This window comes from Puma concolor, chromosome D1 (genome assembly GCF_028749965.1).
Source record: "Puma concolor isolate L17-30 chromosome D1, mPumCon1.1.hap2, whole genome shotgun sequence".
In the NCBI taxonomy this organism is placed as follows: domain Eukaryota; kingdom Metazoa; phylum Chordata; class Mammalia; order Carnivora; family Felidae; genus Puma; species Puma concolor.
The window spans coordinates 10,392,865-10,419,821 of record NC_141676.1 but is presented as its reverse complement, the minus strand read 5'-3'; the positions used below and the strand labels follow the sequence as shown (position 1 = coordinate 10,419,821).

The 26,957-nt window shown below is 58.5% G+C and overlaps 2 protein-coding genes across 4 annotated transcripts; one reads left to right on the top strand and one right to left on the bottom strand.

The window, feature by feature from the left end:
- Positions 1–520: 520 nt before the first annotated feature.
- On the top strand, positions 521–12,561 carry TMEM132A (transmembrane protein 132A). Of its 2 annotated transcripts, none has more exons than XM_086677269.1 (11): positions 521–748; positions 3,149–3,363; positions 3,587–3,805; positions 4,573–4,904; positions 6,203–6,352; positions 7,634–7,832; positions 7,918–8,061; positions 9,159–9,361; positions 10,072–10,351; positions 10,684–10,875; positions 11,287–12,561. In XM_086677269.1, the coding sequence occupies exons 1-11, from the start codon at positions 649–651 to the stop codon at positions 12,310–12,312; spliced, it is 3,060 nt and encodes a 1,019-aa protein (XP_086533395.1). In that variant the 5' UTR covers positions 521–648; the 3' UTR covers positions 12,313–12,561. The 2 variants fall into 2 exon arrangements, with proteins under 2 accessions (XP_086533395.1, XP_086533396.1); XM_086677270.1 differs by having other exon boundaries at positions 522–748; positions 7,637–7,832.
- On the bottom strand, positions 12,479–26,223 carry SLC15A3 (solute carrier family 15 member 3). Of its 2 annotated transcripts, none has more exons than XM_086677271.1 (8): positions 25,483–26,223; positions 22,021–22,313; positions 20,010–20,157; positions 18,244–18,354; positions 17,375–17,543; positions 14,627–14,785; positions 13,239–13,394; positions 12,479–12,784 (listed from the first exon to the last, which is right to left on the bottom strand). In XM_086677271.1, the coding sequence occupies exons 1-8, from the start codon at positions 26,020–26,022 to the stop codon at positions 12,630–12,632; spliced, it is 1,731 nt and encodes a 576-aa protein (XP_086533397.1). In that variant the 5' UTR covers positions 26,023–26,223; the 3' UTR covers positions 12,479–12,629. The 2 variants fall into 2 exon arrangements, with proteins under 2 accessions (XP_086533397.1, XP_086533398.1); XM_086677272.1 differs by having other exon boundaries at positions 22,021–22,310; positions 25,483–26,222.
- Positions 26,224–26,957: the final 734 nt, after the last annotated feature.

Below are 26,957 nucleotides of genomic sequence, written 5' to 3'. Positions count from 1 at the left end.
CCCACAGACCCCTCCCAGAGCTGGGGCTAGGCAGGAAACTCCAGCTGTCCGCCCCTGAGAACTTCTTCCACAGGAGTGGTCCAGGGCTCTAGCAGCGAAGGCCCAGGTGATGGTCACCTGGGCCTTGTTTGCCCCTCTCTCCCCCTTTCCACCCTTGCAGCTCAGTTCCGCACATCCCTGAATTCCTGATTCAGGTGTGGATGCCTCTACAGGTGAGTTGCTTGTGGGGCGGGCGTGAGGCAGAGGAAGTGGCCGTTTCCCCCACGGGCAGGAGCTTCCGAGAGGGAGCGACCCGAACGCCTCGAGTCCCTCTCGGTAGCGGCGGGTCAGCCCCTGTGGCTCCGTCCCCCAGGGAAGCGGCCTTCTCCCCGACCTGGTGCACGGGGGCGCTCGGGGCTCGGGGATCCGTAGGGCACTAGGACCCGGCGGGGCGGAGGGGCAGCCCATGTGCCGCGCTCGCTCCCTCCCACCCTGCTGCTCCAGCTCCCGCTCCATTGTCTGGGAGCTGCGGCCGCGGGCGGGCGGCCGGGCGGGCGGCGGCGGGGACCCAGCCGGCCGGGTCCGGGCGGCGCGGAGCGGGCGCGGGAGATGCCGGGCGGGCAGGGGCCACCTGAGCCGCCCGCCTAGTCCCCGCCCTCCACGGGACGGATGTGCGCCGGGATGGCGGGGCGCGCGGCAGCTGCTCCCCGGGGGCCCGGCGGCCCCTGGCTCTGCCTCCTGGTGGCCCTGGCCCTGGACGTCGTGAGAGGTCAGCGGGAGGGGAGGGGCGGGGCGAGGGGCGGCCGGGGCCGGACTGGAGGGATGCGGCGAGCCCGGAGCTGAGGGTTCCCGGACTGAGCCCCGAGCGGGGTCGCCCCACATTGTGCCCTGAGGGCTGGAGGTCTCACCCCCAGGATCTTGCCCCCCAGCCGCGCTCCTCTGTGGCTTCCCGAGTTCGCGGAACCCGGCAACTCTTCCTGACCCGGGATCGGCCGGGCCCCGGGCGCTCACCGTCAGCCCTCCCACCCCCGCCGGGTCCCCGCACCTTCCGCGAGCTCCCCTGCCGCCCGGGCTTTTAACCCGGCTGCCCCTGACCCAGGCGCGCCGGCTCCCTAATCTGCGGTGCCCACGGCTGCACCCCAGTGGCTCCTACCCTCCTCCCCCCACCACCAACTCAGCCCCCACGGGAACGGGGAGCAGCCCCTATGCCTGGGACCTGCGAGGTGCGCAGCCGCCCTCCCCTTGCCCCAAACAGCAAGCTGACCTTGGAGTCTCCAGAGATTGCCCCATCCGTGCCTTCCTGAATCCTGCGGCGATCCCTATCACTGGAGGAAGGAGCAGCGACTCTCCTGTGCCCGGGGTGGGGGGGTGGGGGGGGTCAGACTGCCCTTGGCAGGGCTGTGGCTGCTAGGTGGATGACACCACAGAAGAGTGGGGGTGGGGGAGGGATAGTGAGGCATCCTCTACCCCCCTCACCCTCCCCGTGAGAGCTGAGCTCTGGGTGCTGGAAGTCCGTGGGAGGCAGGCCACATAGCATCTTATAATTATCCTGGCAGTGAAATAGGAGGACCGGAGGTCAGGGGCTGCCCCCCGGGAAGCCCTAGTCACTTACCTGTTACACTTGGGGGCAGGACGGCTGGAGCCTCTCAGACACACGCTCCTTGGTGGGGAGGGTCTTGAGAGAGGTTGAAACCATCTTTCAAGCCCAGGATGGGGCACCGAGGAAGCTGGCTCCGAGGAAGCTGGGAAGCTGGCTCCGGGGCTGCTTTCAGCCACCTGCTCCCCTCCCCAGGGGACCCAGCAGGAGCCCTAATAACCCCTTCTAAGAGATGAGGAAGGCCTTGTCACATCCATTATTCAGTAGCAATAACCCCTCTCCCCCCAGTCAGCACTCCGCACTTTACAAAGCCCTCCCCTCTTCACGGTGTCACTAAATGCTCATTCTACAGGTGAGGAAACTCAGGCTCTGAGATGTTAAATGATGGACCCAAGCTCCACGGAGTCAGAATTAAGATGTACACGCAGTCCTCCAGGCTCCCAGAGCATCATCTCCAGGGAGAGCTGCCCAACTTGGGGGGATTCTGGAATGAGCAGAACAAGTCCCCCTGTGAATAGACAGGAAGACAACTACTTCAGATGAGGCGACTAGCCGGGGAAAGACTGAGGGTACTGGTGAGAGGTCCCGCAATCAAGAAGGGCTTCCTTAAAGGAGGAGGCAACATTCACCCCGGACCCTAAGGGAGGAGGGAGAGACCCACAGTCCAGGGAGCGCAGCCGGCAGTTGTCACCCTTGCAAGCAGCACAGGGAGCCGAGGTGAGGTATCCCTCTGGGTGTAATGCCTGAGCTCTGACTCCCGGCAACACCTGTCTCCAGCCTGGTGACCCCAAGGCAAGTCCCTCGACCTCAGCCTCATCTTCCACACCCGTAACGTGGAAATAATAGTGACAGGGCTTGGGTCTCAGAGTTAGTACACACACTGAAGAGTTAATATATGTAAAACGTTTTAAATAGTAGTCTGCACGTAGTTAGTGTTCAAAAACATTTATTCTTATTGGGGCTAATAGTCGGTACAAACCCAATATGGTCTCCGGGGTCCTTTGCCCCTCTAGTCATTGAATATTTTGACTCTCTCCCCAGGCTCATGCCCCCCCCCCCCCCAATCCCACTTCTGCACTCCAGTACCCAGTACTGGGTACAGAGGCAACCCTTGCAGGGTTGCCATGGTGATGATGGAGGGGAAGGCTGGGTGGATGCCCAGACAAGTCTGGCCAAGGACTCAGGGACAGACAGCATCTCTGCTTCTACAAAGCCCACCTTGTCGCCACCTTTTACTGCACAGGCCCTGTCTAGGGAGAACTGTACCCTACAGATGCCTCGATATCAGAGGCAAGTAGGTAAGGGGGCAGGAATGAGGACGAAATGCTGAGAAGGTTCTGCTCAAGGGAGGAAGGTCTGAGTCTATGGAAGGTAGAAGGAGGAATGGTTTGGAAGCTGGCATCCTGTCTGGGATATACCTTCAAATCCTGGCCCTGTCACGTGCTACCTGTGTGAGGCTCTTTGAGCCCCAGTTTCCTCATCTGTGAAATGGGACAACTGTGCCCCAGAACGGAGCTCAGTTCAGCCCTGCCAGCTCTGGAGCTGTCACCATCCCTATCCCTTCTTCCTCAGTGGACTGTGAACAGGACCCCTTGGATCCTGTCTACCTGCCTGCGGCCCTAGAGCTCCTTGATGCCCCTGAGCACTTCCGGGTGCAGCAGGTGGGCCGCTATCCACCTGCCAACTCCTCTCTGGGCTCCAGATCTGAGACCTTCCTGCTCCTGCAGCCATGGCCCAGGGCCCAGCCACTTCTCCGGGCCTCCTACCCGCCCTTTGCGACGCAGCAGGTAAGGAGACGGCACCAGGGACTCCCCGGCTAAAAGGATTCAGAGCTGAGGGCTGCTGTATGTGGCTCCGGAGTCCCCCCAGCCCCAGCTGTGCTCCCCATCATCCAGAGGCCTGCAAATGCCCTCTCCTGCCAAGCTGGGGCTGGAGGCCTGGCATCCCATCTTTCCAGATCTTGCTTCCCTCAACCCCCTGCTTTGTCGAACACCCTTATTCTCCCTCCAGGTGGTCCCTCCACGGGTCACTGAGCCCCACCAACGGCCAGTGCCGTGGGATGTGCGGGCTGTGTCAGTGGAAGCAGCTGTGACCCCAGCAGAGCCCCACGCCCGCGTCCTCTTCCACCTCAAAGGGCAGGATTGGCCACCGGGGCCTGGCAGCCTGCCCTGTGCCCGGCTCCACGCCATTCACTCTGCAGGCACTGCTCACCGAGCCTGCCACTTCCAGGTGAGTGGGCGGGCCCTGCCTAAGCTGGCCCGGCCTGCTGTGCCGACCAGAGGACGGCCCTGGGGTAGGGAAGAGAGGGCTTACCACCCCCGGCTGGTGTGGGAGTCACAGACCACCTGACTCCCTTCCTGCTCCGCTAGCTTTCATGGGGACCCTTTGAGAGGGTGGTTTAGGGACCCTTAAGGAAGTCAGTCCGTTGGTGGTGCCTTTGGGCATGTAACTTAATTTTCTTGGGACTCAGCTTCCCCATCTATAAAATGGAGTAATAACGATGCCTACCTCGTGTGGAGCTGGAATAAAGAATGAATGAAATGAACGCAAGAATAGCTTTTAGCCCAGCGCCATCGCCTGGCACAGCGTGATCACCCAGCAAGCGTTCACACTGTTGTTAATATCACTTTTATAATGGCAACTTCCACTGTTTTGGGGGTCTAGCACAGGGATCCACTGGAAAGAGGTATTTTGAGGGCTTTGGGATTCTTAGAAGGCTGGGGTGTAGTCAGGGTGGTCCCAGGGCGTAATTAGGGGGGAGGCATTGGGATTGGCTCACTTTGGAATGAGGCTGTTCCCACAGGCAGAAGCGTGGCTCTTGGATGAGTTCCGAGACGGCCCCAGTCACGTGACTGGTTGGCTGTGTCACTGTGGCCGCTGCTGGTCCTGCAGCAGGAGGACCCCTCCAGCTGTGCATCTCCTATCGTGGATGCTGGGACTCGCCACCCCCCCCCCCGCCCCCGCCATGCCAACCGTTGGCTGTTGTGTGTTTGCAGCCATCCCTAGGCGCCTGCGTGGTGGAGCTGGAGTTTCCCTCCCACTGGTTCTCCCAGGGCTCCAGCACGCGGGCCGAGCTGGCCTACACGCTGGAGCCCGCAGCTGAGGGCTCTGGGGGCTGTGGCCCCGGCGGGGAGGAGGACGCCAGGGAGCAGGCTCTTCCGGTGGGCAGCGTGGAGCTGCGCCCCGCGGACCCCCCGCGGTACCAGGAGGTGCCCCTGGATGAGGCGGTGACTCTGCGGGTGCCCGACGTGCCCGTGCGGCCCGGCCAGCTCTTCAGTGCCACCCTCCTGCTCCGGCACAACTTCACAGCCAGTGTCCTGACCCTGCGGTGAGAACGGGGCTCCTGGGGTGGGCTGGAGGCAGGGGCCTCTGCAGGAAGACAGGGCAGGTGCCTTCTCCTTCTGGGGTCCTTACTGGAACCCTTGATCTCTGCAAACACGAGCCCACCAAAACCCCTCCAGGCCAAGAGGCGTGATTGTCCTGGCAGCAGGCAGGACCCAGCAGCGGGCACAGCCCTGGACTTAGAGTCAGAATAGGAAGCTCCCCTTCCCCTGTCACCTCCTTGAGACTCCTTGTCCAGTGGGGCTGACGTTGCCTTCTTCACAGGGCAGCTGTGAGGGCTTTAGGGAGGAAAAACAGGAGACAACTTAGAAACTGGAAAGTGCGGTGCCTGGGGGTGGTTAATGCTCTAATGGGATGTTTGCCCCAGTCACATTCATCTGCATGTTCTCCTGCCTGCCCCTCACCTTTGGACAGAGCCTGCTCCTCCCCCACAGAAAGGCTCTCCTTTTTGTGTCCCCTTCTACAGGAAGTTCCCCAAAGTAGCCCCCCCACCCCAATTCCACTGATGAGGATTTGCAGAGTATGACGTGCCTCTCTCTCATATTTGGGTTTGTGTGTGTCCTGTCCCTGTGCGTCTCCCAAGTGCCTGTCCCGTCCCCGTCTGTCACACTGTCCTGTGCTCACTTGCACACTCGTTAGATCTTTCGTAGACACTTAAAAAATATGCAAGCCCTGTGTCTCCACTCTGGAGCTACAGAGAGTAGCAAGGCCCGGTCCCCACCTGGCACTAAGGGGACCAACGGGTAGGGAAGAGAGCTGTACGGCATGCGCTGGGGGATATGCTCTGGTGGAGGCACAAGACGCGGTGGGGGCCTACATTAGGGGCGGAGCAAGGGAGAAATCCATCCTGCTCCTGGAAGAGCTTCCTAAAGGAAACTATTCGAGTTGCTGGAGGCTTGAAGAACGAGCAGAGGCAGAAGGCTGAACGCACCGCCTGAGCAAAGACTCAGGCATAAATGGGCTGAAGAACTTTCGGTGCAGCTGGGGCAGGGTGACAGAGATGTTACAGGCCAAGACGAAAACAGAGCAGATCCTGGAGGGCCTCGATGCCGGGATTAGACTTGACGCTGGGGGCAGCGGGTCTTGGGGTGCTGGGGAGAGCTGTGTGGCATGACGCGCATCGAGATGGGGTCCTTGTGGATGGGAGGATGGTGAGCAGGAGGTTCCGACGGGAGTCAGGGAGGCCAGACAGGAGGCCGGTGCCTGGAGCCCCTTGAGTTGCTCCTCGTTCGGTCCATAGTCTGGCACCCGCCGCGACACACTGGGCCTGCGTCCTCTCCCCAGGATCAAGGTGAAGAAGGGGCTGCACGTGACGGCTGCCCGCCCCGCCCAGCCCAGCCTGTGGACTGCCAAGCTGGACCGCTTCAAGGCCTCCAAGCACCACACGACTCTCATCACCTGCCACCGTGCCGGGCCCACGGGGCCAGACTCCAGGTGGGCAACTCCCTCCCCGGAGGAGCAGGGGAAGGAGTGAGTGGGTTTCTGGGGCCCAAGGGAAGGGGGCTGCCATGCCGCCTCCGTAGCCCCACGGGAGCAAGCACAGAACAGACTCCTTCAAGGAAGCAGCACAAAGCAGACAGTCATTCGTCGAGCTCCTACGTATCCGTGTCTAGCTGCTCCTACCTGCAGTGAGTGTCTGTGAGTCTTAGTCACGTGATGCCAGCCTATCCCAGCCACTCAGTTCCAGCCCTCACAGCCCCTACCCTGCCTCCCGCAACCACCAAGTGGGGCCCTTTTTCTGGGCCATTGATAGTTCCAAAAAAGCTCAGCTGTGGTTAACATCATCTCTGATTTACTCTCTGAGCCTGGGCCAAGGCCGTCAGCATGGTAACGCCTGTTTGAGTCCTGGTTCTGACACTTTTGGGTGAATAATCACAAGCAAGCCAGTTCACTTCCCCCTTTACCGCCCCCCCCCCCAAGCCTCAGGCTCCTCACCTGCAAAATGGGGCTAATAATGCATCCCTCAGGGTTTGTGAACATGAAATAAGATCCTCTATGGCAAGCATCCAGCAAGTGGTTTTTTTGTTTGTTTTTTTAATGTTTTCTTTATTTTTGAGAGAGCACAAGCTGGGAGGGGCAGAGAGAGAGGGGAAGAGAGGATCTGAAGTGGGCACTGCGTGGATAGCAGAGAGCCCCACGCAGGGCTCAAGCTCACGAACCGTGAGATCATGACCTGAGCCGAAGTCAGGCGCTCAACCGACTGAGCCACCCAGGCGCCCCAGCAAGTGTTTGATCAAAGGAAGCTGTGAGGGTTATTATTCAGGGGGTCGAGTGCCGATCCTGGGGCTTCGAAGTGACTCTTCCTGCTTGGTAGAAATTGACACAGGTGCTGTTGCCACCTGAATGGCCATGGAAAGCAGAAGTCTGAGTGGAGAGGGCCCAGGAAGGCAGGAGAGCAAGCAAGCTTTCCAGGGGGGTGGTGAAGTGATTACACGGACCTTCCAGAAGCCAAGAGCATGTAAGAGCTTGGGCCCTGGAGCCAGGATGCTTGAGTTTAATCCCAGCCCTGCCGCCTTTCACTCTGTGACTTTGGGCAAGTTCTAGAACTTCTGTACTTAAGTTTTCGCATCTGTAAATCAGGGATTGTCTTAGGACCCACCTCATGAATATAGCAAGTGCTTACAATAGCGTGTGGCCACTAGCAAGCACTCAGTCTCTCTCTCTCTCTCTCTCTCTCTCTCTCTCTCTCTCTCTCTCTCTCTCTCTTCTGGCCAGCAGCCCCCTTGAACTATCCGAGTTCCTGTCGGTGGACTTTCTGGTGGAGAATGGCACTAGTGGGGGTGTGGCGGTCACTCGCCCTGTCACATGGCAGCTGGAGTACCCAGGCCAGGCCCCCGAAGCAGAGAAGGACAAAATGGTGTGGGAGATCCTGGTGTCGGAGCGGGACATAAGAGCCCTTGTCCCACTGGCCAAGGTAAGGAGTCCCCCACCTGTGCTTGGCCAGGCCCGCGGCCAAGTGAGGCAAAGAGGCTGGGGCTAAGCTCCTCCCGCACCCCCAGGCTGAGGAGCTGGTGAACACGGCTCCGTTGACCGGAGAGCCGCAGCGTGTGCCTGTGCGCCTCGTCACTGTGGACGGTGGGGGTGCCCTGGTGGAGGTGACGGAGCACATCGGCTGCGAGTCGGCCAACACACAGGTCCTGCAGGTGAGTGGCACACGCCGACCCCGTGTGAGTGTGCCCAGTGATGGACCTACGCCTTCCCCACTCAGGTCCCCGAGAGAAGTTTCTTACTGACACCAGAAACCTCAGCGGGGGAACCCCAGATTCAACTTCTTTTGTTCCTACCGCCTCTGTGCACAGTCAGGTGGGAGCTATGTAACCCCAGCAGGCCCAGCTTAGGCACCTTCACGTTCATTACTGCACTGACAGATGAACTGAGCTGGGAGAGCTCAGAGCACTTTGGGGGCGCCTGGCCGGTTCAGTCAGTAGAACACGCGACTCTCAATCCCAGGTTTGTGAATTTTAGCCGCGTTCGACGTAAAGCCCACTTAAAAGAGTATATACCTTGAGATCGACAGATTTTAGTTTGAAAGCCATGTTTGTTATCAGTTAGCTGTGTGATCAGTTAGCTGTGTGATCATGGACAAGTCTCTTAACCTCTCTGAGCCTCGGTTTTCTAAGCTTTAAAACGGGAATATGTTATTCTGTTGCAAGAATTAAAAGCATCAGTGATGATTATTAGAGCCTGGTAACGATCCATGAGGTAAAAAGACAAAAAGGGGAGGGCGACTTTCCAGACTTTGAAGTTCAAAGAGGAGAAGCCCAGAGCCCGTGTTTCCTAACTCCTTGCTGCCTGCCTGGAAGAGGCGTCTTGCCATTTATGACGCCGCTTTGCCCCTGTGCGCGGTTCCTTCCTGAGGGCTCTGGGGTGGGTAGGTCTGGCCTGGCTCTCTGCCTTCCTTCCTGTGGTGGGTTGCCAGGTGGCTCCAGCAGGAAAGCCAGAGGCCAGCACTAAGGAGGAGCCAAATCTGTGGGCTCCAATGCTCCTCGGCCAGGAGAAAGACTTTGTTATATGCGGATAGCCAGTTTCCCCAGCTGAACCCCCGGGGTGAACTTGGGGGATGGCTGGTTCCTCCAGAGCGGATCTTGACTGCATGGCGAAATCTTCGTAATCTTAAAACAGGACAGTGACATGCATCACGAATTTCAGCCCTGCCCCTTCTCACAGCGAGGGGTCAGGGCAGCCCTCTCTGGTCCACACCTGTCTTCCACGGCTTAGCCCAGCTCCTGCCCTTCCATAGGTGTCCGAGACCTGCGACGCTGTGTTTGTGGCTGGCAAAGAGAGCCAAGGCGCTCGCGGGGTGCAGGTGGACTTCTGGTGGCGCCGGCTGCGGGCCTCGCTGCGGCTGACAGTATGGGCCCCGCTGCTGCCCCTGCGCATCGAGCTGACCGACACCACCCTGGAGCAGGTCCGAGGCTGGAGGGTCCCCGGCCCAGCCGAAGGGTGAGTGGAGGCCTTGGCGAAGTCGCTCTGGGACCGAGAGAGGTTGCAGAGAATGTGGCCTTGGTCCCACGCACCGGGGCGGGGGGGGGGGGGGGGGGGGTGGGGGTCTAAAAAACTACCCGGTTGCTTCCGGTTCCTCCTACCCACCCGCCTTTCACCACCCAGCCTCTGACCACTTCATTTGTAGTTGCAGACCTTCACCCTCCCTGCCTCCCTCTCCCCCTTCCACGCCTCACTTCTCTGAAGTATTTATCACTTTCTAATGACTGTAGAACCTTGTTCATCTGTTTGCGGTCTGTCCACCCCCTTCACGCTCCTCCCCGCGATTGTTAAGACTTGAAGGCAAAGGTTTTTGTCTAGCCCGTTCACTGTTGTGTCCTCAAAGCCTGAGATGGCCCCTAGCTCGGTGAATACTGAGAGTCCCGCCAGAGCCAAAGGTGAGGCTCCTCCTCGCCTCCCCAGGAGCCAAGAGTTCCAGTTAGGAGCAAGAGGGCAAGAGTGGCTTGATGGACAGGCACAGGCACCAGTTAGAAACGGGGTTGTGGCGCCTCGCCAGCGGGTAGAAGTGTGGCTGTGCTCGAGGAATGGTGCCACCAGTGTGTGTGTGTGTGTCTCTCGCTCTCGCTCTTGCTCTCGCGTGGGCGGGGCCTCAGAGGCTGGGGGCGGAGCCCAAGCTGACGCCCCGCCCCCGGGCCCTCCCCTCCCCACAGGGTGCCGGAGCCCGATGCTCCAGCGGTTGCAGAGGAGGCGGAGCGGCGCGCCCGAGGCTGCCGCCTGCAGTACCAGCGCGCAGGCGTGCGCTTCCTTGTCCCCTTTGCGGCCCATCCGCTGGACGGCGGCCGCCGCCTCACCCACCTGCTCGGCCCCGATTGGCTGCTGGACGTGTCCCACCTCGTGGCGCCGCACGCGCGCGTGCAGGACCCGCGTGTAGCCTCACTGGAGGGCGGACGCGTCCTGGTAGGCCGGGAGCCCGGTGTCACCTCCATCGAGGTGAGCAGACCCCCTGGCGAGGGTGGAGGTGGCCCCGGGAGTGTTCATGGGCAGGTATGAGCCCAGTGGGATTGGGGGCTGGGGGAGAATAGGGTGGCCCTGTAATGGGGGATATCCTCCAAGAATGAAGGGCTGGGGGTGGGTATGTGGGGGCCAGGTCTTGGAGGAGGAAACTGTCCCTGGGCATGGGATTGGGGTCCAGGTATGTGTAGGGCATATGGGGTGCAAAGGGTGGGGAAAAGCAGCCCGTGCAGATGCTGGGCCCAGGGCGGACTCAGACCTGTCTGTGTACCTACCACCCCCCACAACTTGTAGCTCCCTCTCACCCTCAGGTGCGTTCCCCACTGTCTGACTCCATCCTGGGGGAGCAGGCATTGGCCGTGACGGATGACAAGGTCTCGGTGCTGGAGCTGCGGGTGCAGCCGGTGATGGGCATCTCACTGGCCCTGAGCCGAGGCACTGCCCACCCCGGGGAGGTCACAGCCACGTGCTGGGCACAGTCAGCCTTTCCCGCCCCAAAGCAGGTGACAGCTGGGGGTCAGGGGGATGAGGTCAACATCTCCAGATGGGGGCTAATGACAGGGGGGTGGGAGGTACCTGGACCCCTCACCTTAGCATTTTCAGAATGAGGTCTGACTGCCCTATAAGGTAGTGAGCTCTCTGCAGCTGGAGGTGACCAAGCAGTGGCTGGCTGGAGTGTGGCAGTGGGAGGTTGATTAGATGGCTCTGAGGACCCTCCCGATGACTCAGACCCCAGGGCTGAGTGGCAGACAGGTGATTGACGCACGTCCCCTCTCTCCCTGTGTTTTGTCCATTTGCCTGTGTCTGTTTTCTCTCTGATCTCTCCTCCGTGTGGCCTGTCTCTGTGGGAGTGGTCTCTGTGTGCATGCGTGCGTGCCCTCGCATGTCTCTGCCTGTGTCCGTGTGCCCCACAGGAGGTGGCCCTCTCCCTTTGGCTGTCCTTCTCTGACCGCACCCTGGCCCCCGCTGAGCTCTACGACCACCGTGACCTGGGACTGTCTGTCTCAGCTGAGGAGCCCGGTGCCATCCTGCCAGCCGAGGAGCGGGGCGCCCTGCTCGGGGTGGTGGTGAGTGGGGCGGGTGCCGAGGGGCTGCCCCTGCATGTGGCTCTGCACCCGCCGGAGCCCTGCCGCCGGGGCCGCCACCGTGTGCCGCTGGCCTCCGGCACCGCCTGGCTGGGGCTGCCCCCTGCTCCCACCCTGGCCCCCGCCCTCCCATCCAGCCCTGCCCGGAGCTCTCCAGCCACAGAGGCCAGCACGGGCCGTAAACGATGGGAGGCGGGCGGTGTTGGGGACAGGGGGGGCATGAGGGGCAAGTTTGAGCCGGCAGAGGAGGAGGCTGGAGGGGAGGAGGAGGAGGAGGAAGCGGAGGAGATGGTTCCCGCCCCTCAGCGGGTCACCGACCTAGAGCTGGGCATGTACGCTCTGCTGGGCATCTTCTGTCTGGCCATCCTCATCTTCCTGGTCAATGGTGTGGTCTTCGTGCTGCGCTACCAGCGCAAGGAGCCCCCCGACGGCGCCACCGACCCCGCCTCCCCCCAGCCCCACAACTGGGTCTGGCTGGGCACTGACCAGGAGGAACTGAGCCGCCAGCTGGACCGGCAGTCCCCCGGCCTGCCCAAGGGGGAGGGGGGCTGCCCCTGCGAGAGTGGGGGAGGAGGGGAGGCCCTGACCCTGGCCCAGGCCCCCGCCGGGGCCACCGCCGGCTCCTCGAGCACCCTGGCCCGGAAGGAAGCCGGGGGGCGGCGGAAGCGCGTGGAGTTTGTGACGTTTGCACCAGCCCCCCCAGCCCAGCCGCCTGAGGAGCCTGTGGGGGCCCCTGCCGTGCAGTCCATCCTGGTGGCCGGCGAGGAGGACATCCGCTGGGTATGTGAGGACATGGGACTGAAGGACCCCGAGGAGCTGCGCAGCTACATGGAGAGGATCCGGGGCAGCTCCTGACCCCTCCCCGCCTGCCCGGCCTGCCCGGCCCAGCACCATCGGCCGCCAGCCCCGGCAGCCTCCTGCCCACCCTCTGGTGCTCACTGATCCAAGTCCCCCGCCTGGTCACTCGAATGGACTCCCACCCAGGCCCCCTCTGCCCTGCCCCCCCCATCATGGACCATGCTCGTGAGGAAGGGCTTATGCCCCTTATTTATGGGAACCATTTCATCCTAATGTCGGGTACAGAATAAACTCAAGGAACCCCCACCTGGGACTGCTGCTGTCTGTGTCCTGGGGAGAGAAGCGAGGGGTCGGGGGGGAGGGGGGCGGTGTGCTCAGCCCCTATCCCTGCTGGGACAGCTTTGAGAGACGGGGCCCTGAGCTGCCCTCTCGTAGCGACCAGCGATCCAGATAAACAGGAGGGCCGTGGCGGCCTGAATGCTGGCCAGGAGGAAAAAGTAGAGGTCCATTCGGCAATTGTTGATGTTCCCTGGGGAAAAGGAGGGGTTGGCATTTGGGTTGGGTCGGGCAGGGCTCCCCTGGGACTGGCCGCTGAGAAGGTGTGGGCAGTGGGCGGGCAGACAGCCCTCTAGCATCTGGCCTGTTTCCTGTGGCTTCTGTAACTCCCTGGTCGCTAGCTATTCTTTACGGGGCTTCAAACACCAACACAACAGGGAAAGGTGGCCCTTCAACCAGAATGACAGACTTCCAGATGCAGGAAGGAGCCTTGGAGGCCTGCTGAGTACACGGGTTCCTTTTTGACAGTTAGGGAAACTGAGGCCCAACGTGGGGAAGCCACACTGTGGGCGACTGGCCAAGTCTGGGCTAGAACCCGGTTCTCCCGAGTCCAGCCTGAGAATTTTCATTCTGCCCGGGGTCAAGGCACTTAGCAGCTGCCACGACCCTTCTGAGCCTCCCACCCCCAGGGAGGGCCCCACACTCACCGAAGTCCTTGGGGCAGTACAGCCAGCCCCCTGGCAGTGACAGGAGTGCCACGAGGCTGGAGCCCAAGAGTGAGCCCACTCCTGACAGGCAGAAGAAGATGCCCATGATGGCACCCTGCATGGAGCGAGGAGCCTCCGAGTAGGCAAACTCCAGGCCTGCAGAGGGGGGGCGGGATCAGGCTGGTGGAGAGGCAGAGACGGGGTCCGAGGCCTCCGGCCCACACTCAACAAGCCCCCACCCTGGCCTCCCTGGCAGGACCGCCCACTACGTGGCTAGGACGACACCCATGCACCACCGACCCCTTGCCTCCGCCCTGCCCGTCTGTTCCCCTCCACCTGAACGCCCCCACATTGCTCTGTCTCCCCTCCTCCTCTTCCCTCTGCCCTGGACCAAACTGCGGGCGCGGCTATTTCCTGCCCAGCCTCTGCAAATGCCTCTTAAACTCCCCTGCCTCCTGCCTTCCTCCTCACACACCCAGATGGGTCTAAAACACGTCTAATGGGATCCTTTCCCTGCCAAAGTCTACACTGGGGGGGTGTGTGTGAGACTATGGCCCCCAGGAGAAACTTCAACATCCAGGTTTGGCCCTGCACCTGCCAGCCTTCCGGACACTCCCCACAAAGCTCAGCTCTTTGCCAATGCTGTTCCCCTGCCTGTGACCTCCTTCCTGCCACCTGCTGAGTCCTGCCCCCGCTGCCCACCTGCCTCCTCCCCACCTCGTCCCTGGGCTTTCCCAACACCCTAGAGTCCCTTCCACAGTCCTCCACTGGGTTTACCGTCTGGGTGATGCCTCCCAATTCTGAGTCCCCCCCGAGCCTAGCCCTGGCCGGCAGCTGAGTAAGCTGCTCCCTGGCTGAGTGAAGAGCCCACGCCCACCCTACGGCTCTGGCTCACAGCCCGGCCGGGGAGACAAACACGTGCTGCCTTTCTGACAACGCAGCACCCCGTGTGCCGGGACAGACATTGGCAACAGGAGGAGAGAACGACTCCCTCTGCCCGGGGGCCTCGGAAAAGGCCATACGGAGAAACTGGCATTTAGGCTCAGAAGGGAAGGGGAAATGGTTGTTCACTGTGAACCTGAGGCAGAGGGAACAGCAAATGCGCAGACCCGGGGGATGAGGAACACGGACGGCACCAGGGACTGTGTGGGAAGTCCTTACAGGAGCGTCTTAATCCCCTCCAAATCTGCAGTGCCCATCACGGTGCCCGGCACAAACCAGGTGCTGGGAAGTCCCCACTGGGTGAAGGCAGCCCCACTTAGGGAACCTGGCCTTCCTCCACCCGCACGAACCCGAGAAGCTGTGGCCGTGAGGCCGCTGACTTGGCTCGAGGCAGCACCAGGCAGAGCCCATCACTGGTGCGAGAGCAGGGGGAGGGTCCAGCGTACCTGGGATACTGGCAAAAATCTCACTGATCCCGATGAGCAGGTACTGAGGGACCTGCCACCAGATGGACAGAGGTGCTGCATAGTACACATTCTTCCCGATCTGCTGGGACACCGTCTCGTTCCGATGGATGTACTGTAAACGCTCCATCTCTAGGCCTCCTGGAGTGGGGGGAAGGGGGGGACTGGAGTCAGGCCCACTGTGGGCAGCTTAGCCCATGGCAGAGCTTGGCATGTAGTAGGTATTCACTAGGTAGCCGAAGACTGAGCAGCAGGTAAGGAAGAGAATACTGGCCCGGGGGCAGGGTGGAGGTCCCAGATCTGAGTTTCAACCCTTTGATTTTTGCCTTGGCTGCTAGGAAGCTCAGATGAGGTTTTGTAGTCATTCACAGGGACAACTTGCATTAATTGAGAGCCTGTTATGTGCTAGGCATAATCCGGTGAAGAAATAGGCAGAAGTCATGAATAGACACTTTTCTAAAGAAGACATCCAGATGCCCAACAGGCACATGAAACGATGCTCAACATCACTCCTCATCGGGGAAATACAAATCAAAACCACACTGAGATATCACCTAACCCTGATCGGAGTGGCTAAAATGAACAAATCAGGAGACTATAGATGCTGGCAAGCATGTGGAGAAACGGGAACCCTCTTGCACTGTTGGTGGGAATGCAAACTGGTGCAGCCGCTCTGGAAAACAGTGTGGAGGTTCCTCAAAAAAATTAAAAATAGATCCACCCTATGACCCAGCAATAGCACTGCTAGGAATTTACCCGAGGGATACAGGAGTGCTGATGCATAGGGGCACTTGTACCCCAACGTTTATAGCAGCACTCTCAACAATAGCCAATTCATGGAAAGAGCCTAAATGTCCATCAACTGACAAATGGATAAAGAAGATGTGGCTTGGGGCGCCTGGGTGGCGCAGTCGGTTAAGCGTCCGACTTCGGCCAGGTCACGATCTCACGGTCCGTGAGTTCGAGCCCCGCATCAGGCTCTGGGCTGATGGCTCAGAGCCTGGAGCCTGTTTCCGATTCTTTGTCTCCCTCTCTCTCTGCCCCTCCCCTGTTCATGCTCTGTCTCTCTCTGTCCCAAAAATAAATAAACGTTGAAAAAAAAATTTTTTTTAATTAAAAAAAAAAAGAAGATGTGGCTTATATATACAATGGTATACTACTTGGCAATGAGAAAGAGTGAAATCTGGCCTTTTGTAGCAACACGGATGGAACTGGAGAGTATTATGCTAAGTGAAATAAGTCAGGCAGAGAAAGACAGATACCATATGCTTTCACTCATATGTGGATCCTGAGAAACTCAACAGAAGACCCAGGGGTGAGGAGAACGGGGGGAAAAAAAGTTACAGAGAGGGAAGGAGGCAAAGCATAAGAGACGCTTAAGTACTGAGAATAAACTGAGGGTTGATGGGGGGTGGGAGGGAGGGGAGGGTGGGTGATGGGCATTGAGGAGGGCACCTGTTGGGATGAGCCCTGGGTGTTGTATGGAAACCAATTTGACAATAAATTTCATATTAAAAAAATAATATGCAGTCTTGCATATGAGATAAAATAAAATTAATTAAAAAAATAAAATAAAATAAAAAAATGAGGTTAAGCACCCAGCCCACAGTTACACAGCTAATGAGTAGTTGGGGCTGGATTTGAGAGCCCCAGTGTGTCTGATTTCGCTGCTGGCCCCGTTTCCGTGCGACCACACGACTTGTGTCCACTCGCAGGATCAAGTGTTACAGAATGGTTTTCTAACCTGGCTTGCAAAGCTTCATTTTCTCTCTTTCCCCTTCTCTGCTTAGGAGGCAGCTGTGCTGTAGTGGAACGGACGCTGGATGTGGTGTTGGGTGACTCAGGTTCCAATCCTGGCCCTGCCACGCTGGCTAGCTGTGTGACCTTGGGCAAACCACGTAAGCTCTCTGAGACCCAGTGCTCACGTGCAAGGAGTGAGAACAAAATTCCCGGGGTCGCTTTGAGGATGAAACGGGACAGGGTGCGTTAAAGCACGGAACCGAGTAGAAACGTGGCTTGGTTTTCATCCTTGTTAACACGATACTGTTTATCCAGCTTGAATTCCCCCCTGCCTCCTACCTGTGATCCAGGCACAATACTGGGGGTTTGACAGGCTTTTTTGAATCCCCAGAACACTCCTGCTAGACAACATTCCGTGAGGGCAGAGCCCCGGTCCTGCACCAGGGCTGAATCCCCATTGTATCCCCATTGAAAAGATGGCACTCACAGACGCTAAGTAACTTCAGAATCATTCAGTTTCTAATTGAAGAGGACTCAGGTTTGTGCAGTAGCACAAAAGGCTTCTTGACCATTTTATAAATGGCTGCAAATCCTTTAGAACCGGAGGAAAGAAGAGAATAAATGATAAATTCTTTCTTTTTTTTTTTAAGTGGTTGAGTGTCTGCAACATTCATCAAGCCCATTGACTGGGTGTCCATGGGCACCAAATGAAAAAGAAAGAAAGAACCCTGGCTTTAGGGAGCTTACATCCCACTGAACACCTTATTCCCTCTCTTGGCCTGAGTTTCTTCACTCGTCAGGACGAGGGGAGGCTGGACTGGAGGAGGAGGGTCCCCTTCAGCTCACACCCTCTGGGAAGCCAAGATGGCATCCGTGGCAGGAAGGTGTTCTTGGCCCCGGGCCCACGGCTCCAGCATTAGCCCGAAATGGAGCCAGCCTCCCCCGACCCCAGACAAAGGCCAGCTTCCCTCCCGGAGTCCCTCCACTCACCTGCCACAACCACGGAGGCAAAACCAAAGAACATCCCCAGTGCCATCTTCTGCAAGGCCGAGGGCAACAGCTTGCAACGCAGCAGTAAAGGGTCGAGCAAATGATCCTTCACGGGCACCAGGATCAGCACCACCACGACGTTGGCCAGGAGGAGCCAGGCTTCCGGGATCTGGGCAAGAGGGAGCCAAGCAAGGCAGGCTAGCGGAGCAGAAAGGGCTCTGGGCCGGAGTTGGGAGAACTGGCCTCCAGACTGTCCCTGGGTGGGCCAGGGTCGGCCCTCTCCCCTCTCTGAAATGCACATTCCTCAGCCGTGGAAGTCGCTGATGGGGTTAGATCAGGGAGGGCAGATGGGTTCCTCTAAGTCTACCAATGGGGAGCGGCTGCCGGGTACATTCTTGGGCCCAGCATGAAAACATGTCAAGGTTCATCAGTGATGTCTTCCCTGGGCCGGGAACAAAGGTATAGCGGCCCATGTCATTTAGCTGCCAGCTCCTAGGACCTTTGATGAGTCTTTGAGATGCCAAGGAACTGGTTTGAAAAGTCCCGGTAGAAGGCAGACATCTGGGCATCCGGGGGTCCCGGAGAGTGAGGGGACTCAGGATAGAACTGAGGGTCCCTGGCGCGTCTATCTGAGGGCCTGGCGGAGACGGGTGGGAGCAAAGCCGGCCTGAATTCTTCCGAGCAGTTGAGCATCTTGGCAGGATGCCTGGGCTGGGGCACAGCTTTACCCATCCCCCAGGCGCTTTTCCCGTTCCCTGAGGACCCCTGCCCCCTGGGTGTGGAAGCTTCGTTTCCTTCTCTTCTCGGAGGAGGAGGAGGCACCCAGCGGGGCCTGAAGTGGGGGGCTGGACGCCCACGTGGTCTCTTACCTTGTAGCTGCTGCCCTCGGCTCTCAGAGCCACGGAACTGTTGGATGGGTACTCAGGGAAAATGTTCGGGATGTGGAGGTGAAGACCTTGCAGGACATACGTGGACTGCATCTGCCAAGAGAGGTGGGGGCCTCACCTTCAGGCCGGGAGACTCCCAGCTCCCAGAGGGCCATTCTGCAGCCGGGCTCCCCGCGGTCCCCTCCCCCAGCCTGGGTTGGGGGGAGGGGGGAGCGGGGAGCTGACCTCCCTCCCCTCCTTCCTCCTCGGGGAGCCAGGCCCCGTAGGGGAGCTTCCTGCCTTCCTGCGCTCTGCTCCCAGGCCTGTGCGTTGCGTGTGCAGCCTTGTCCCAGAGCCTGGGCACAGCTGGTCCGACTCACATTTGTATCTCCAGGGCCTGGCACAGAGCAGGCGTGGATAAGTGGTTGTTGACATAGGGAAGATAATGACATGGCTGTCCCCACGGGGAGCTCGCATTTGACACCGAGGCCAGGCTGAGTCCCACAGGCTAAGACAGCACAGACGCCGCATAGGCACGAACCCACCAGAATGGCACTGGACACAGGTGCAGGAGCAGGCTCCCGGGGGGCCCCACTGCCCACCGATACCCACAGGTATCACCCCTTTGGTTGCCGTATAACACAGGGGAGTCCGGGACAATCCCACAGGAGGGGCTGGGGAGGGCACTTGGGTCGCTCAGGACCGCGGCCATTTACCTGGTGGTATGTGGGATGTCAATATTCTGACAACCAGTATGACTGACAGTCAGCCACGGGCACCTGCACCCCATATCCTGTCCCATCATGGACACCCTGTCTGTGCCACCCCCAAGTAGCAGGCTGGCCCTGCACAGCCCCCATCTTCTGTAACTCGAAACAAGCTTCTTACAAAGGGGACATGGAAGGCGATGACCTTGTGGTCTGGAGGGTAGAGGCTGGGGTAGGCTGCTGTCCACCCTGTGCGCGCGCGCGCACACACACACACACACACACACACACACACACACACTGCTAACCTTCCCCTCAGGAAATGGTGGAGAGTAGCAGCTCTCTAACCTGGCTGAGTACCAACATCAGTTTCTTATTCTAGAAACTTCCCCCAGCGATTCTCTTTCAGGGGTCTGGGGTAGGACATGGAATCCGTTTTTTTAAAGCTCTGCAGGTGGTCGTGAGACCACTGGGGTGGGGGATCACTGCTGCCATGTATTCAACCTTCGCCCCTAGCTGGCCGGGAGGCATTGAGCAACGGGCACACCTTCTCTGGGCCTCAGATGCCACGGCCGAGAATCTGAATGCCGTAGAGCTGTTACAGCCTCGAAGCCACCTGTTTCACATATGAGGCCCAGACAGATGGGGTGACATTCACGTCATGGGGCCTCAGACCTGTCTCCAGAGTTCCCCATGCTATTAATTATGAGGATGGTGGGCCCGGGTCGGGGGGGGGGGGGGCACCTGGGCGGTTCAGTCGGTTGAGCATCTGACTTCGGCCCAGGTCATGATCTCGTGGTTTGTGAGTTCGAGCCCCACATCAGGTTCTCTGCTGTCAGGACAGAGGCCACTTCGGATCCTCTGTCCCCACCTCTCTCTCTCTCTCTCTCTCTCTCAAAAATAAACACTTAAAAATTATCAGGATGGCTTTGTGCCAGGCCCCACGTAGCTCCAGTTCACTCTGTGAACCCCTGACCCCCTTTTCACATGCTCAGTGACAGCCGAGCCCAGTCGGGGGACTGGGGAGCCAGTGCCGCCAGGACGAAAGGTCAGGACACTCACCTGGAAGTACACCATCCAGTAGGGCACCAGGGTCACCATGACGGGCAAGATCTTCACCAGAACCTGGAAGTTGGCCATGTCCTCTTGCGGGGTGGGGCCAGGCTGGGGAGACCTCTGCGCAGGCAGCGTCTGGGTGCCTTGAGGGTCTCTGTGGGGCCATGGCAGCAAATAAAATAGCAGCCGTCATCACCACCACCACGGCCATCACTAGCCCCTAGTTTAATCTTGCTCCCCTCTCACCAGTGACCATAGCCATCACCTCCAAAATGACCCATCTCCTCCCTCCTCCAGGAGCACCACCTTCTCCATCCTCACCATCCTCACCACTGCCAACATCCTCACCATTCTCGTCGTTAGGGAGGCGATCGCCCCCCCAGAGCCAGCCTCCCGCAGTGTTCACTACACTCCCAGTCACCGTCCTCCCTATTACCTCCTCTCTCGCGCAGGTGGCTGATCAAGACCCATCCCACCCGAGCCGTGGCCCCGTGGTCCCGGAGAAAGTAGACCAGTGACTGTGGCGAGCGGAGTCTTGGGGGATTTTGGGCTGGCAGCATTAGTTTTCAGTGGGAAGCAGGGAAGTCCCTGTCCAAGCCTGACTCAGAGAGGCTGGCCCAGGTTTGATACACCCCCCGAAACCCCCTGCTTGCTGTCTCCAAGTCCAGACTCCTCCACAGACAACATTACAGCCCTCTCCCTACTGGATGAGGAGGGAGGGAGCAGAGAGGTAGGGGGGCAAGGGAAGTGATCGGGGAAACAGGATAGGTCAACCACTGCTATGACCTTTACCCTTTGCCGCATCCTTTGAAAATTAAAACTTTTCCTTAATGCTTATTTATTTTGGGGGGGGAGGGGCAAAGAGAGAGGGAGACAGAGAACCCGAAGCCAGGTCAGGCTCTGAGCTGTCAGCACAGAGCCTGACACGGGACTCGAACCCACGAACCGCAAGATCTGAGCCTTTGAGATGCCAAAAGGGATAACACCAGTGTGGTCATTTCCAAAGAAGGGCCACCATCACCTTCTCCCCTCCCAGTATGTGATGACACTCTTCCACTAATGGGTGATTAGTTCCCCTGCCCTTGAATCTGGGCCAGCCGTGTGGCTGTGCTCACCAAAGGAATGAGCAGAAGTGATGCTCTGGGATTTCAAGCCTCCTGAAGCACCAACAGCTTCTGCTTCCTTCCCTTTGGAACATTCTGTCTTGGAAAGCTCCCTCCTCTGGCAACCCAGACACCTTGTTGTGGCAAGCTCCAGCCACAGGCGTGAGGCCACATGTCTGTGCTGACACCTCAGAGCCTGGAGCCTGCTTCGGATTCTGTGCCTCCCTCTCTCTCTGCCCCACCCTTCCTTTCTAAAATAAATAAAATAAACGTTAATTTTTTTTTTTTAATTTTAAAACAAAACCCCGCAGCAATGCACCAGCTTGGAAAAACATGTTCCGCACCTTTCCTGCCTCGATCCTACCCACAGGCTCTGTAACTGGCTCCAAGTCCTCCAAGTTGGCTTGGCGTAAGCAGCCAATTAACTTAGGAAGAAGAGCAAAAGGAAGGCATTGTGCATTTGCAAGATCAAGAACCATCCTCCCTGGGATGCCGGCTAGTGGAGTAGGAACAAGTTTGGCTGATTTCTTAGACGTTCTTATACCTAATGTCAGGGTGGTGTTGTATCCCAACAGCCTTTGCCGGTACCATCCCCGTCATCACCGCCTCCACTGCCACGGTCGGTCGCCATTGATTCGCTAACAAACACCGCCATCTCAACCTTCACAGGCACCGTCACCGTCAGGACCATTAACATCCTCTCACTTTCTACAGTTCACCCACGGCAGTATCACCATCCACCACCTTGACCTCTGACACAGTGGGCAGCTCTGGTCCCCGGAGAGCAGGTTGTCATAAAGGGCTACCGCGGGAGGTGGAGCGGAATGTTCTTCCAACTGGACTGCGCCTCCCCAGGAGGAGCACCGCCCTTCCTCAGGCTCCGTGGCCCGCTTCGCCACGAGCCCTCTCCTCACCTGGTGGAGTGTCGGTGCCACAGCCGGGGACAGCAGTTTTGGAGAGCAAGTTTAAGCATGGAGGACACTTGGCTGCCTGCGGGGGGCTTGGTGACGAAGATGGGGGTGGCAAAGAGGAAGATGAAGAAGGCCAGGCCCACGCAGCCCACGGTGATGCCGTAGCCCAGCAGGAAGTTGACGTTCTGTTGGATAAAGGCCACCACCAGCAGCGACAGCACGGCACCCACGTTGATACTCCAATAAAGCCAGTTGAAGAAGCGGCGACTGGCATGGCGGCCAAGATCCATCACCTGCTGGGCAGGCGTGAGGGTAAGGGCCCAGGAGGTCCAGGGGCACCCCGCCACGATGTGCCTGCGCCCCCTTTCCCACAGAGGCACTTCCTGGGTCAGTGGGTGAACATTCCAGCACTTTCCTACCGCCGGATCACTAAATAGACACTCAATAAATATTTATGCATTGAATGAATAAACCTTTCCCTTGGGAGTCACTTGTTAATGACCAGGACATTTGGCACAGCTGTTTTTTCATGCTCACAGCTCACGGCACCTTTTTATGTTCACCAAGTAGTGCACACAACAGATGTCTGATGCCACTCTGCTCGTTTCCGGTTGATTTCTCCCTTTGTCTTTGACTGAACAACCTTTATACGCATCACCTTTGTAATCGGAAGAAGGCCAATAAAGATCAGGTCTGTTCCACATTATTAAATAGGATGTACACATCTTACTGAAAGAACAGTTAAAAGTCTAATTGAGAATCTCCTCTGCAACTTGGAGATGCAGAGTTTTCTATTCTGGCCCATCCCTTCCCCTCGACTTGCTCCCTCTGATATACGGGCAGTCAAACAAGGTTGGCATATCAGCGAAAACAGAGGTGGGCTTGGACACAGCCCCAAGAGAGGGTTCTGGCCTGGTGAGAAAAACAAAACAAAACAAAACAAAAACAAAAAAAAAAAAAAAAAAAAAAACCAAAACCAGGCCCCCCAGCAAGGGCAGAAGGACTGAAAATCTTTACCCAGGATTTGGATCAATCTGCAACAGTCAGGCCCCAGGCCCCCTTCCGGTCTGCTGGCTCGGGTCAGCTGCACTGACTGATCCCACCTCTCCCAGACCCCAGTCCCAGTTCTGACTCTGTAGATCTGGGGCAGGGACCAGGCGTCTGCATTTCTAAAAGGCAGTGAGGACTAGAGGTCAGTTCTCTAGGTGATTCTGTGCACATTACACCCGTGGCTCTTTCAACAAACCGCCACATCTCAAAACCCCAAAAAAAAGCTCTCCTTTTTGTCAAGCTTTACTTTCTGTAACTGCGTGGGGGGGAAAAGTAGGTATTTTGTTCCTTTTCCAAATATAAAATTAGAGTCCATAGGGATGCATCCCCTCAGAGGTTCTGAGGGGTCCTCTCGGCAACGGAGAAGGAGGGGCCTGTCCACTCAACGAGAATTTTTGCTGTCGACTTTCAAGCAGAAAATTAAATAAGTCCTATTACGTGCAGCCACTTCCATTTAGTCATTGGAAGTAAATGAATACGACAATTGCAACTCTAAGGGGAAGACCAGCAGCCCATTCAGGATATAAATGAGCTCTCCCAAAATGAGCGCTTTGTCAAGAATGATGGATGGCCTTTTCTGAAATCAGCAAGGGTGTTCAAACCGCAGCTCCTGGGTATGGCTGTCTGCCAGACGGTGCCAACTTCTCCCACCCACACATCCTTCATCTGACCGCCCCCCTAAATTCTGCAGCAGCCCCTTACCGCTCCGATGTACCTACCCCTGTTACCCCCATCCACTCTCCACCGCAGCCAGAGACATTTTTAAAGAACTCAAATCCAGTGAGGTCCACCCCTGCCTGAAACCATTTCAGTGTTTCCAGCCTGTCCTACGTCAGGTTCGGACCCCAGGGGGCAGCCTTCCAGTCTGGCTTTGCCCCACCCAAAGGCCAAGCTCAGAAAACAGGAGAATGTGCGAGAGCAGTTATCACTGTTGATGTCACCGGAGTTCTGCCACCAGGTGGAGGGAGAGACAGGGGGCACTGGATGGCTGAGGCTCTCTGGAGGTCAGTGAGGTCAAGGGCACAGATTAAGGGCCCCTGGCGGTATACCGGATGTCAGTGAAAGAGTACAACGAAGGGAAGAAGAGGGATTCCTATTGGTCGATGTTGGGGATCTCCTAGTCTGAAGGCAGGTCAACAGCATCCAAGGACTGGACAGGCTGCCCAGGGGGCACTGAGTTCCCCGTCACCAAAGAATCCAAACAGGCCAGATGAGGAAGTCCTTGGCAAGGACACTGGAATTGTGGATGCCAGCTGGATGCAATGATTCTTTTTAAAATGTCACCCTTTATGGTGGTGAATACATACAACGAAAGAACATTTGAAAAACAGACACAATGAGGGAAAAGTACAATTAGCCCAGTGGCCTGATCACTGCTACAGTTTTTTTTTTCCTGTTTCCCGTTTTAGCTGATTCCTGGTCTTTTCTCCTATGGAAGGGCTGGAAGGCTGCCCTCCGGGCTATAATCACATTCTGCATGCAGTTCTGCCTCGATTTGGCTCACTAACACCATAGCTGGTTGTTTTAATCATATTACATATTACTTAAAATTATTGTCTAACATCCTACTGAGGAAAGCTATGAAAACATAGCCACGTGGTTAGGCATTTACTCATTTGTTTAGTAAATATTTACTGAATTTCTCCTATGTGCCATGCTCTGTCCAAAAGCATACAGAGAAACACTCATCAGTTAAAATATTTGCCCCGATGCTCCTGGGTAGTGAGTAGCAGAGCTGGGATCTGGACAAACTGGCTTGAACCAACCTTTGCACTGCTGGTCAGATAGAGGCTTTCTCCTTCCCTACCCCCCCCCCATAACACATAAAGATGGGGCTCATGTGGGCGCCTGGATGGCTCAGTCTGTTAAGCCTCCCACTCTTGGTTTCCGTTCTGGTCATGCTCTCACAGCTTCGTAGGTTCGAGCCCCATAACGGAGGCTGCGCTGACAGCACAGAGCCTGCTTGGGATTCTCTCTCTCCCTCTCTCCCTCTCTGCCCTTCCCCCCCGCCCCTCAAAATAAATAAATAAACTTAAAAAAAATATGGGGCTCATGGTAGGGCCTGAAGTCCAGCTTCCCACTCTTTGATCTGCTCTCTGTGTGACCTTGGACAGGTGGATCAATATCCCCAAACCTCAGTGTCCTCACCTGTAAAATGGACACAATAATACCACCTACCTCCGGGATAGTTAAGAGAATTAAAGGAGTTACAACAGTGAAGGTGGCTCGTGGCCATCGTGGCCATCGTGACTGTTAGAGTTGGCTCCCCCCGCCCCTCTTCTTTCGAATAAGGAAACCGGGCGCAGAGTGGGGAAGTGGTTTGCCCGAGGTCTCCCCTGGTTCCCGGTCTCAGCCCCCACGAACCCCGCGGGCCCCGCGCGCGCGTCGCCTGGGCCTCCACCCGCCGCCACTCACCTGGTCGGCCCCGAAGGAGGTGAGGTTGCTCCGGATGGAGCTGGCGGCCAGGGCGAGCAGCAGCAGCCCCGAGTAGAGCGTGGGCGCGCAGTACGGGGTGGGCGAGGCGCGCGGGCAGTCCGGCGACGGGCAGGCGGGCCCCAGCGACGACTCGGGCACCTCCCCGCAGAAGGAGCGGCGGCCGTCGAGGAAGGCGGTGGCGGGCAGCAGGCTGGAGGCGGACAGGTAGAGCAGCAGGCTGAGCGCGATGGCGCGGTGGCGGCCCAGGTAGGCGTCGGCCAGCCAGCCGCCCACGGGCGCCAGCAGGTAGGACGCGCCCAGGAAGACGAGAGCCGCGCGGGACGCCTGCTGCCCGTCCCAGTGGAAGCGGGCGCTGTTGAGGTAGAGCACGAGGTTGGCCGAGACGCCGAAGAAGGCGGCGCGCTCCAGCGCCTCCACCAGCAGCACCGCGGCCGCCGCCGTCCGCCGCCACCGTCGGGGCCCCCGCGGCCTGCGCGCCAGCAGCGGCCGGCGCTCCTCCCGGGCGCGCGGCGCCGGCATCCTCCACCTGCGGCCCCCGAACGGGCGGCCCTCCCTTCTCACCCGCTGTGGCTCACCCCCTCTCCCCCTCGGTCTCCCTGACCCCCTCTGCCTGGTTTTCCCCTTGCGGCCTCTGCGGCTACCCGGTCTCTACCTCCCCGTCCCTGACCCTCAACTCTCCCCCTGTCCCCTCCACCCACCCCTGACTCTCCCTCCTTTCCTCCCGCGGCTCTTTTTCCCCCTCCTCTCGACCCCTCAGGCCCCCCTGCCGACCCCTTTTCGCCCCACTTCTCCGCCCCTCCCCCTCCGTTCCTGTGGGTCTCCCAGTCGTCGCCCCGTCTGAATTGTCTCCCTTCCCCTGTGACACCTGGCGTGTCCTCTGGGGGAGGGGGCCCTCTCACAGGGCTGCTCTGCCCCCACCGGCCTTGCTGGCTCCTCCACCTCCTCCTTGCCCCCTCCCCCCTCCTGCCTCCCCTCCTCCTTGGCCCCCTCTGGCTCTGGCTCCCTGCTCCGCCGCCAGCCGCCTCCGACCAGCTTTGTGCTTCTTGAGAAATTCTGGGCTCTCCTCGCTTCCCCTTTCTTTGGCCAGGCTGGGTCACATGGTGCTGTGGGGTGCTTGGGCGAAATGAAAGCCTGGGTCACAGGGTCTCTGCCGGCCTGGCTTTCTAAAAACCTCCCTCCTTCCCCAGACTACTCTTCCCGCCCGCACCTCGGGAGCCCGGGAGCCCGGAGGACTCTTTTCCATCTTTCACTTTCGCTTCTTCCCTGGAATCCACTTTGGCTGCATCCTCTTTCAATCACTATCCAAAGCTACAGTGAGGGGACTACCAAGGCCATTTGCCTCATGTGGTCCCCACCCCCGCCCCCGCCCTCTTTACAGATGCAGAGGCGAGGCCCAGAGGGAGGACCTGTAGGCAGGGAGGGTGGGGATTACCGGGCTCGTGCTAACTGAACCA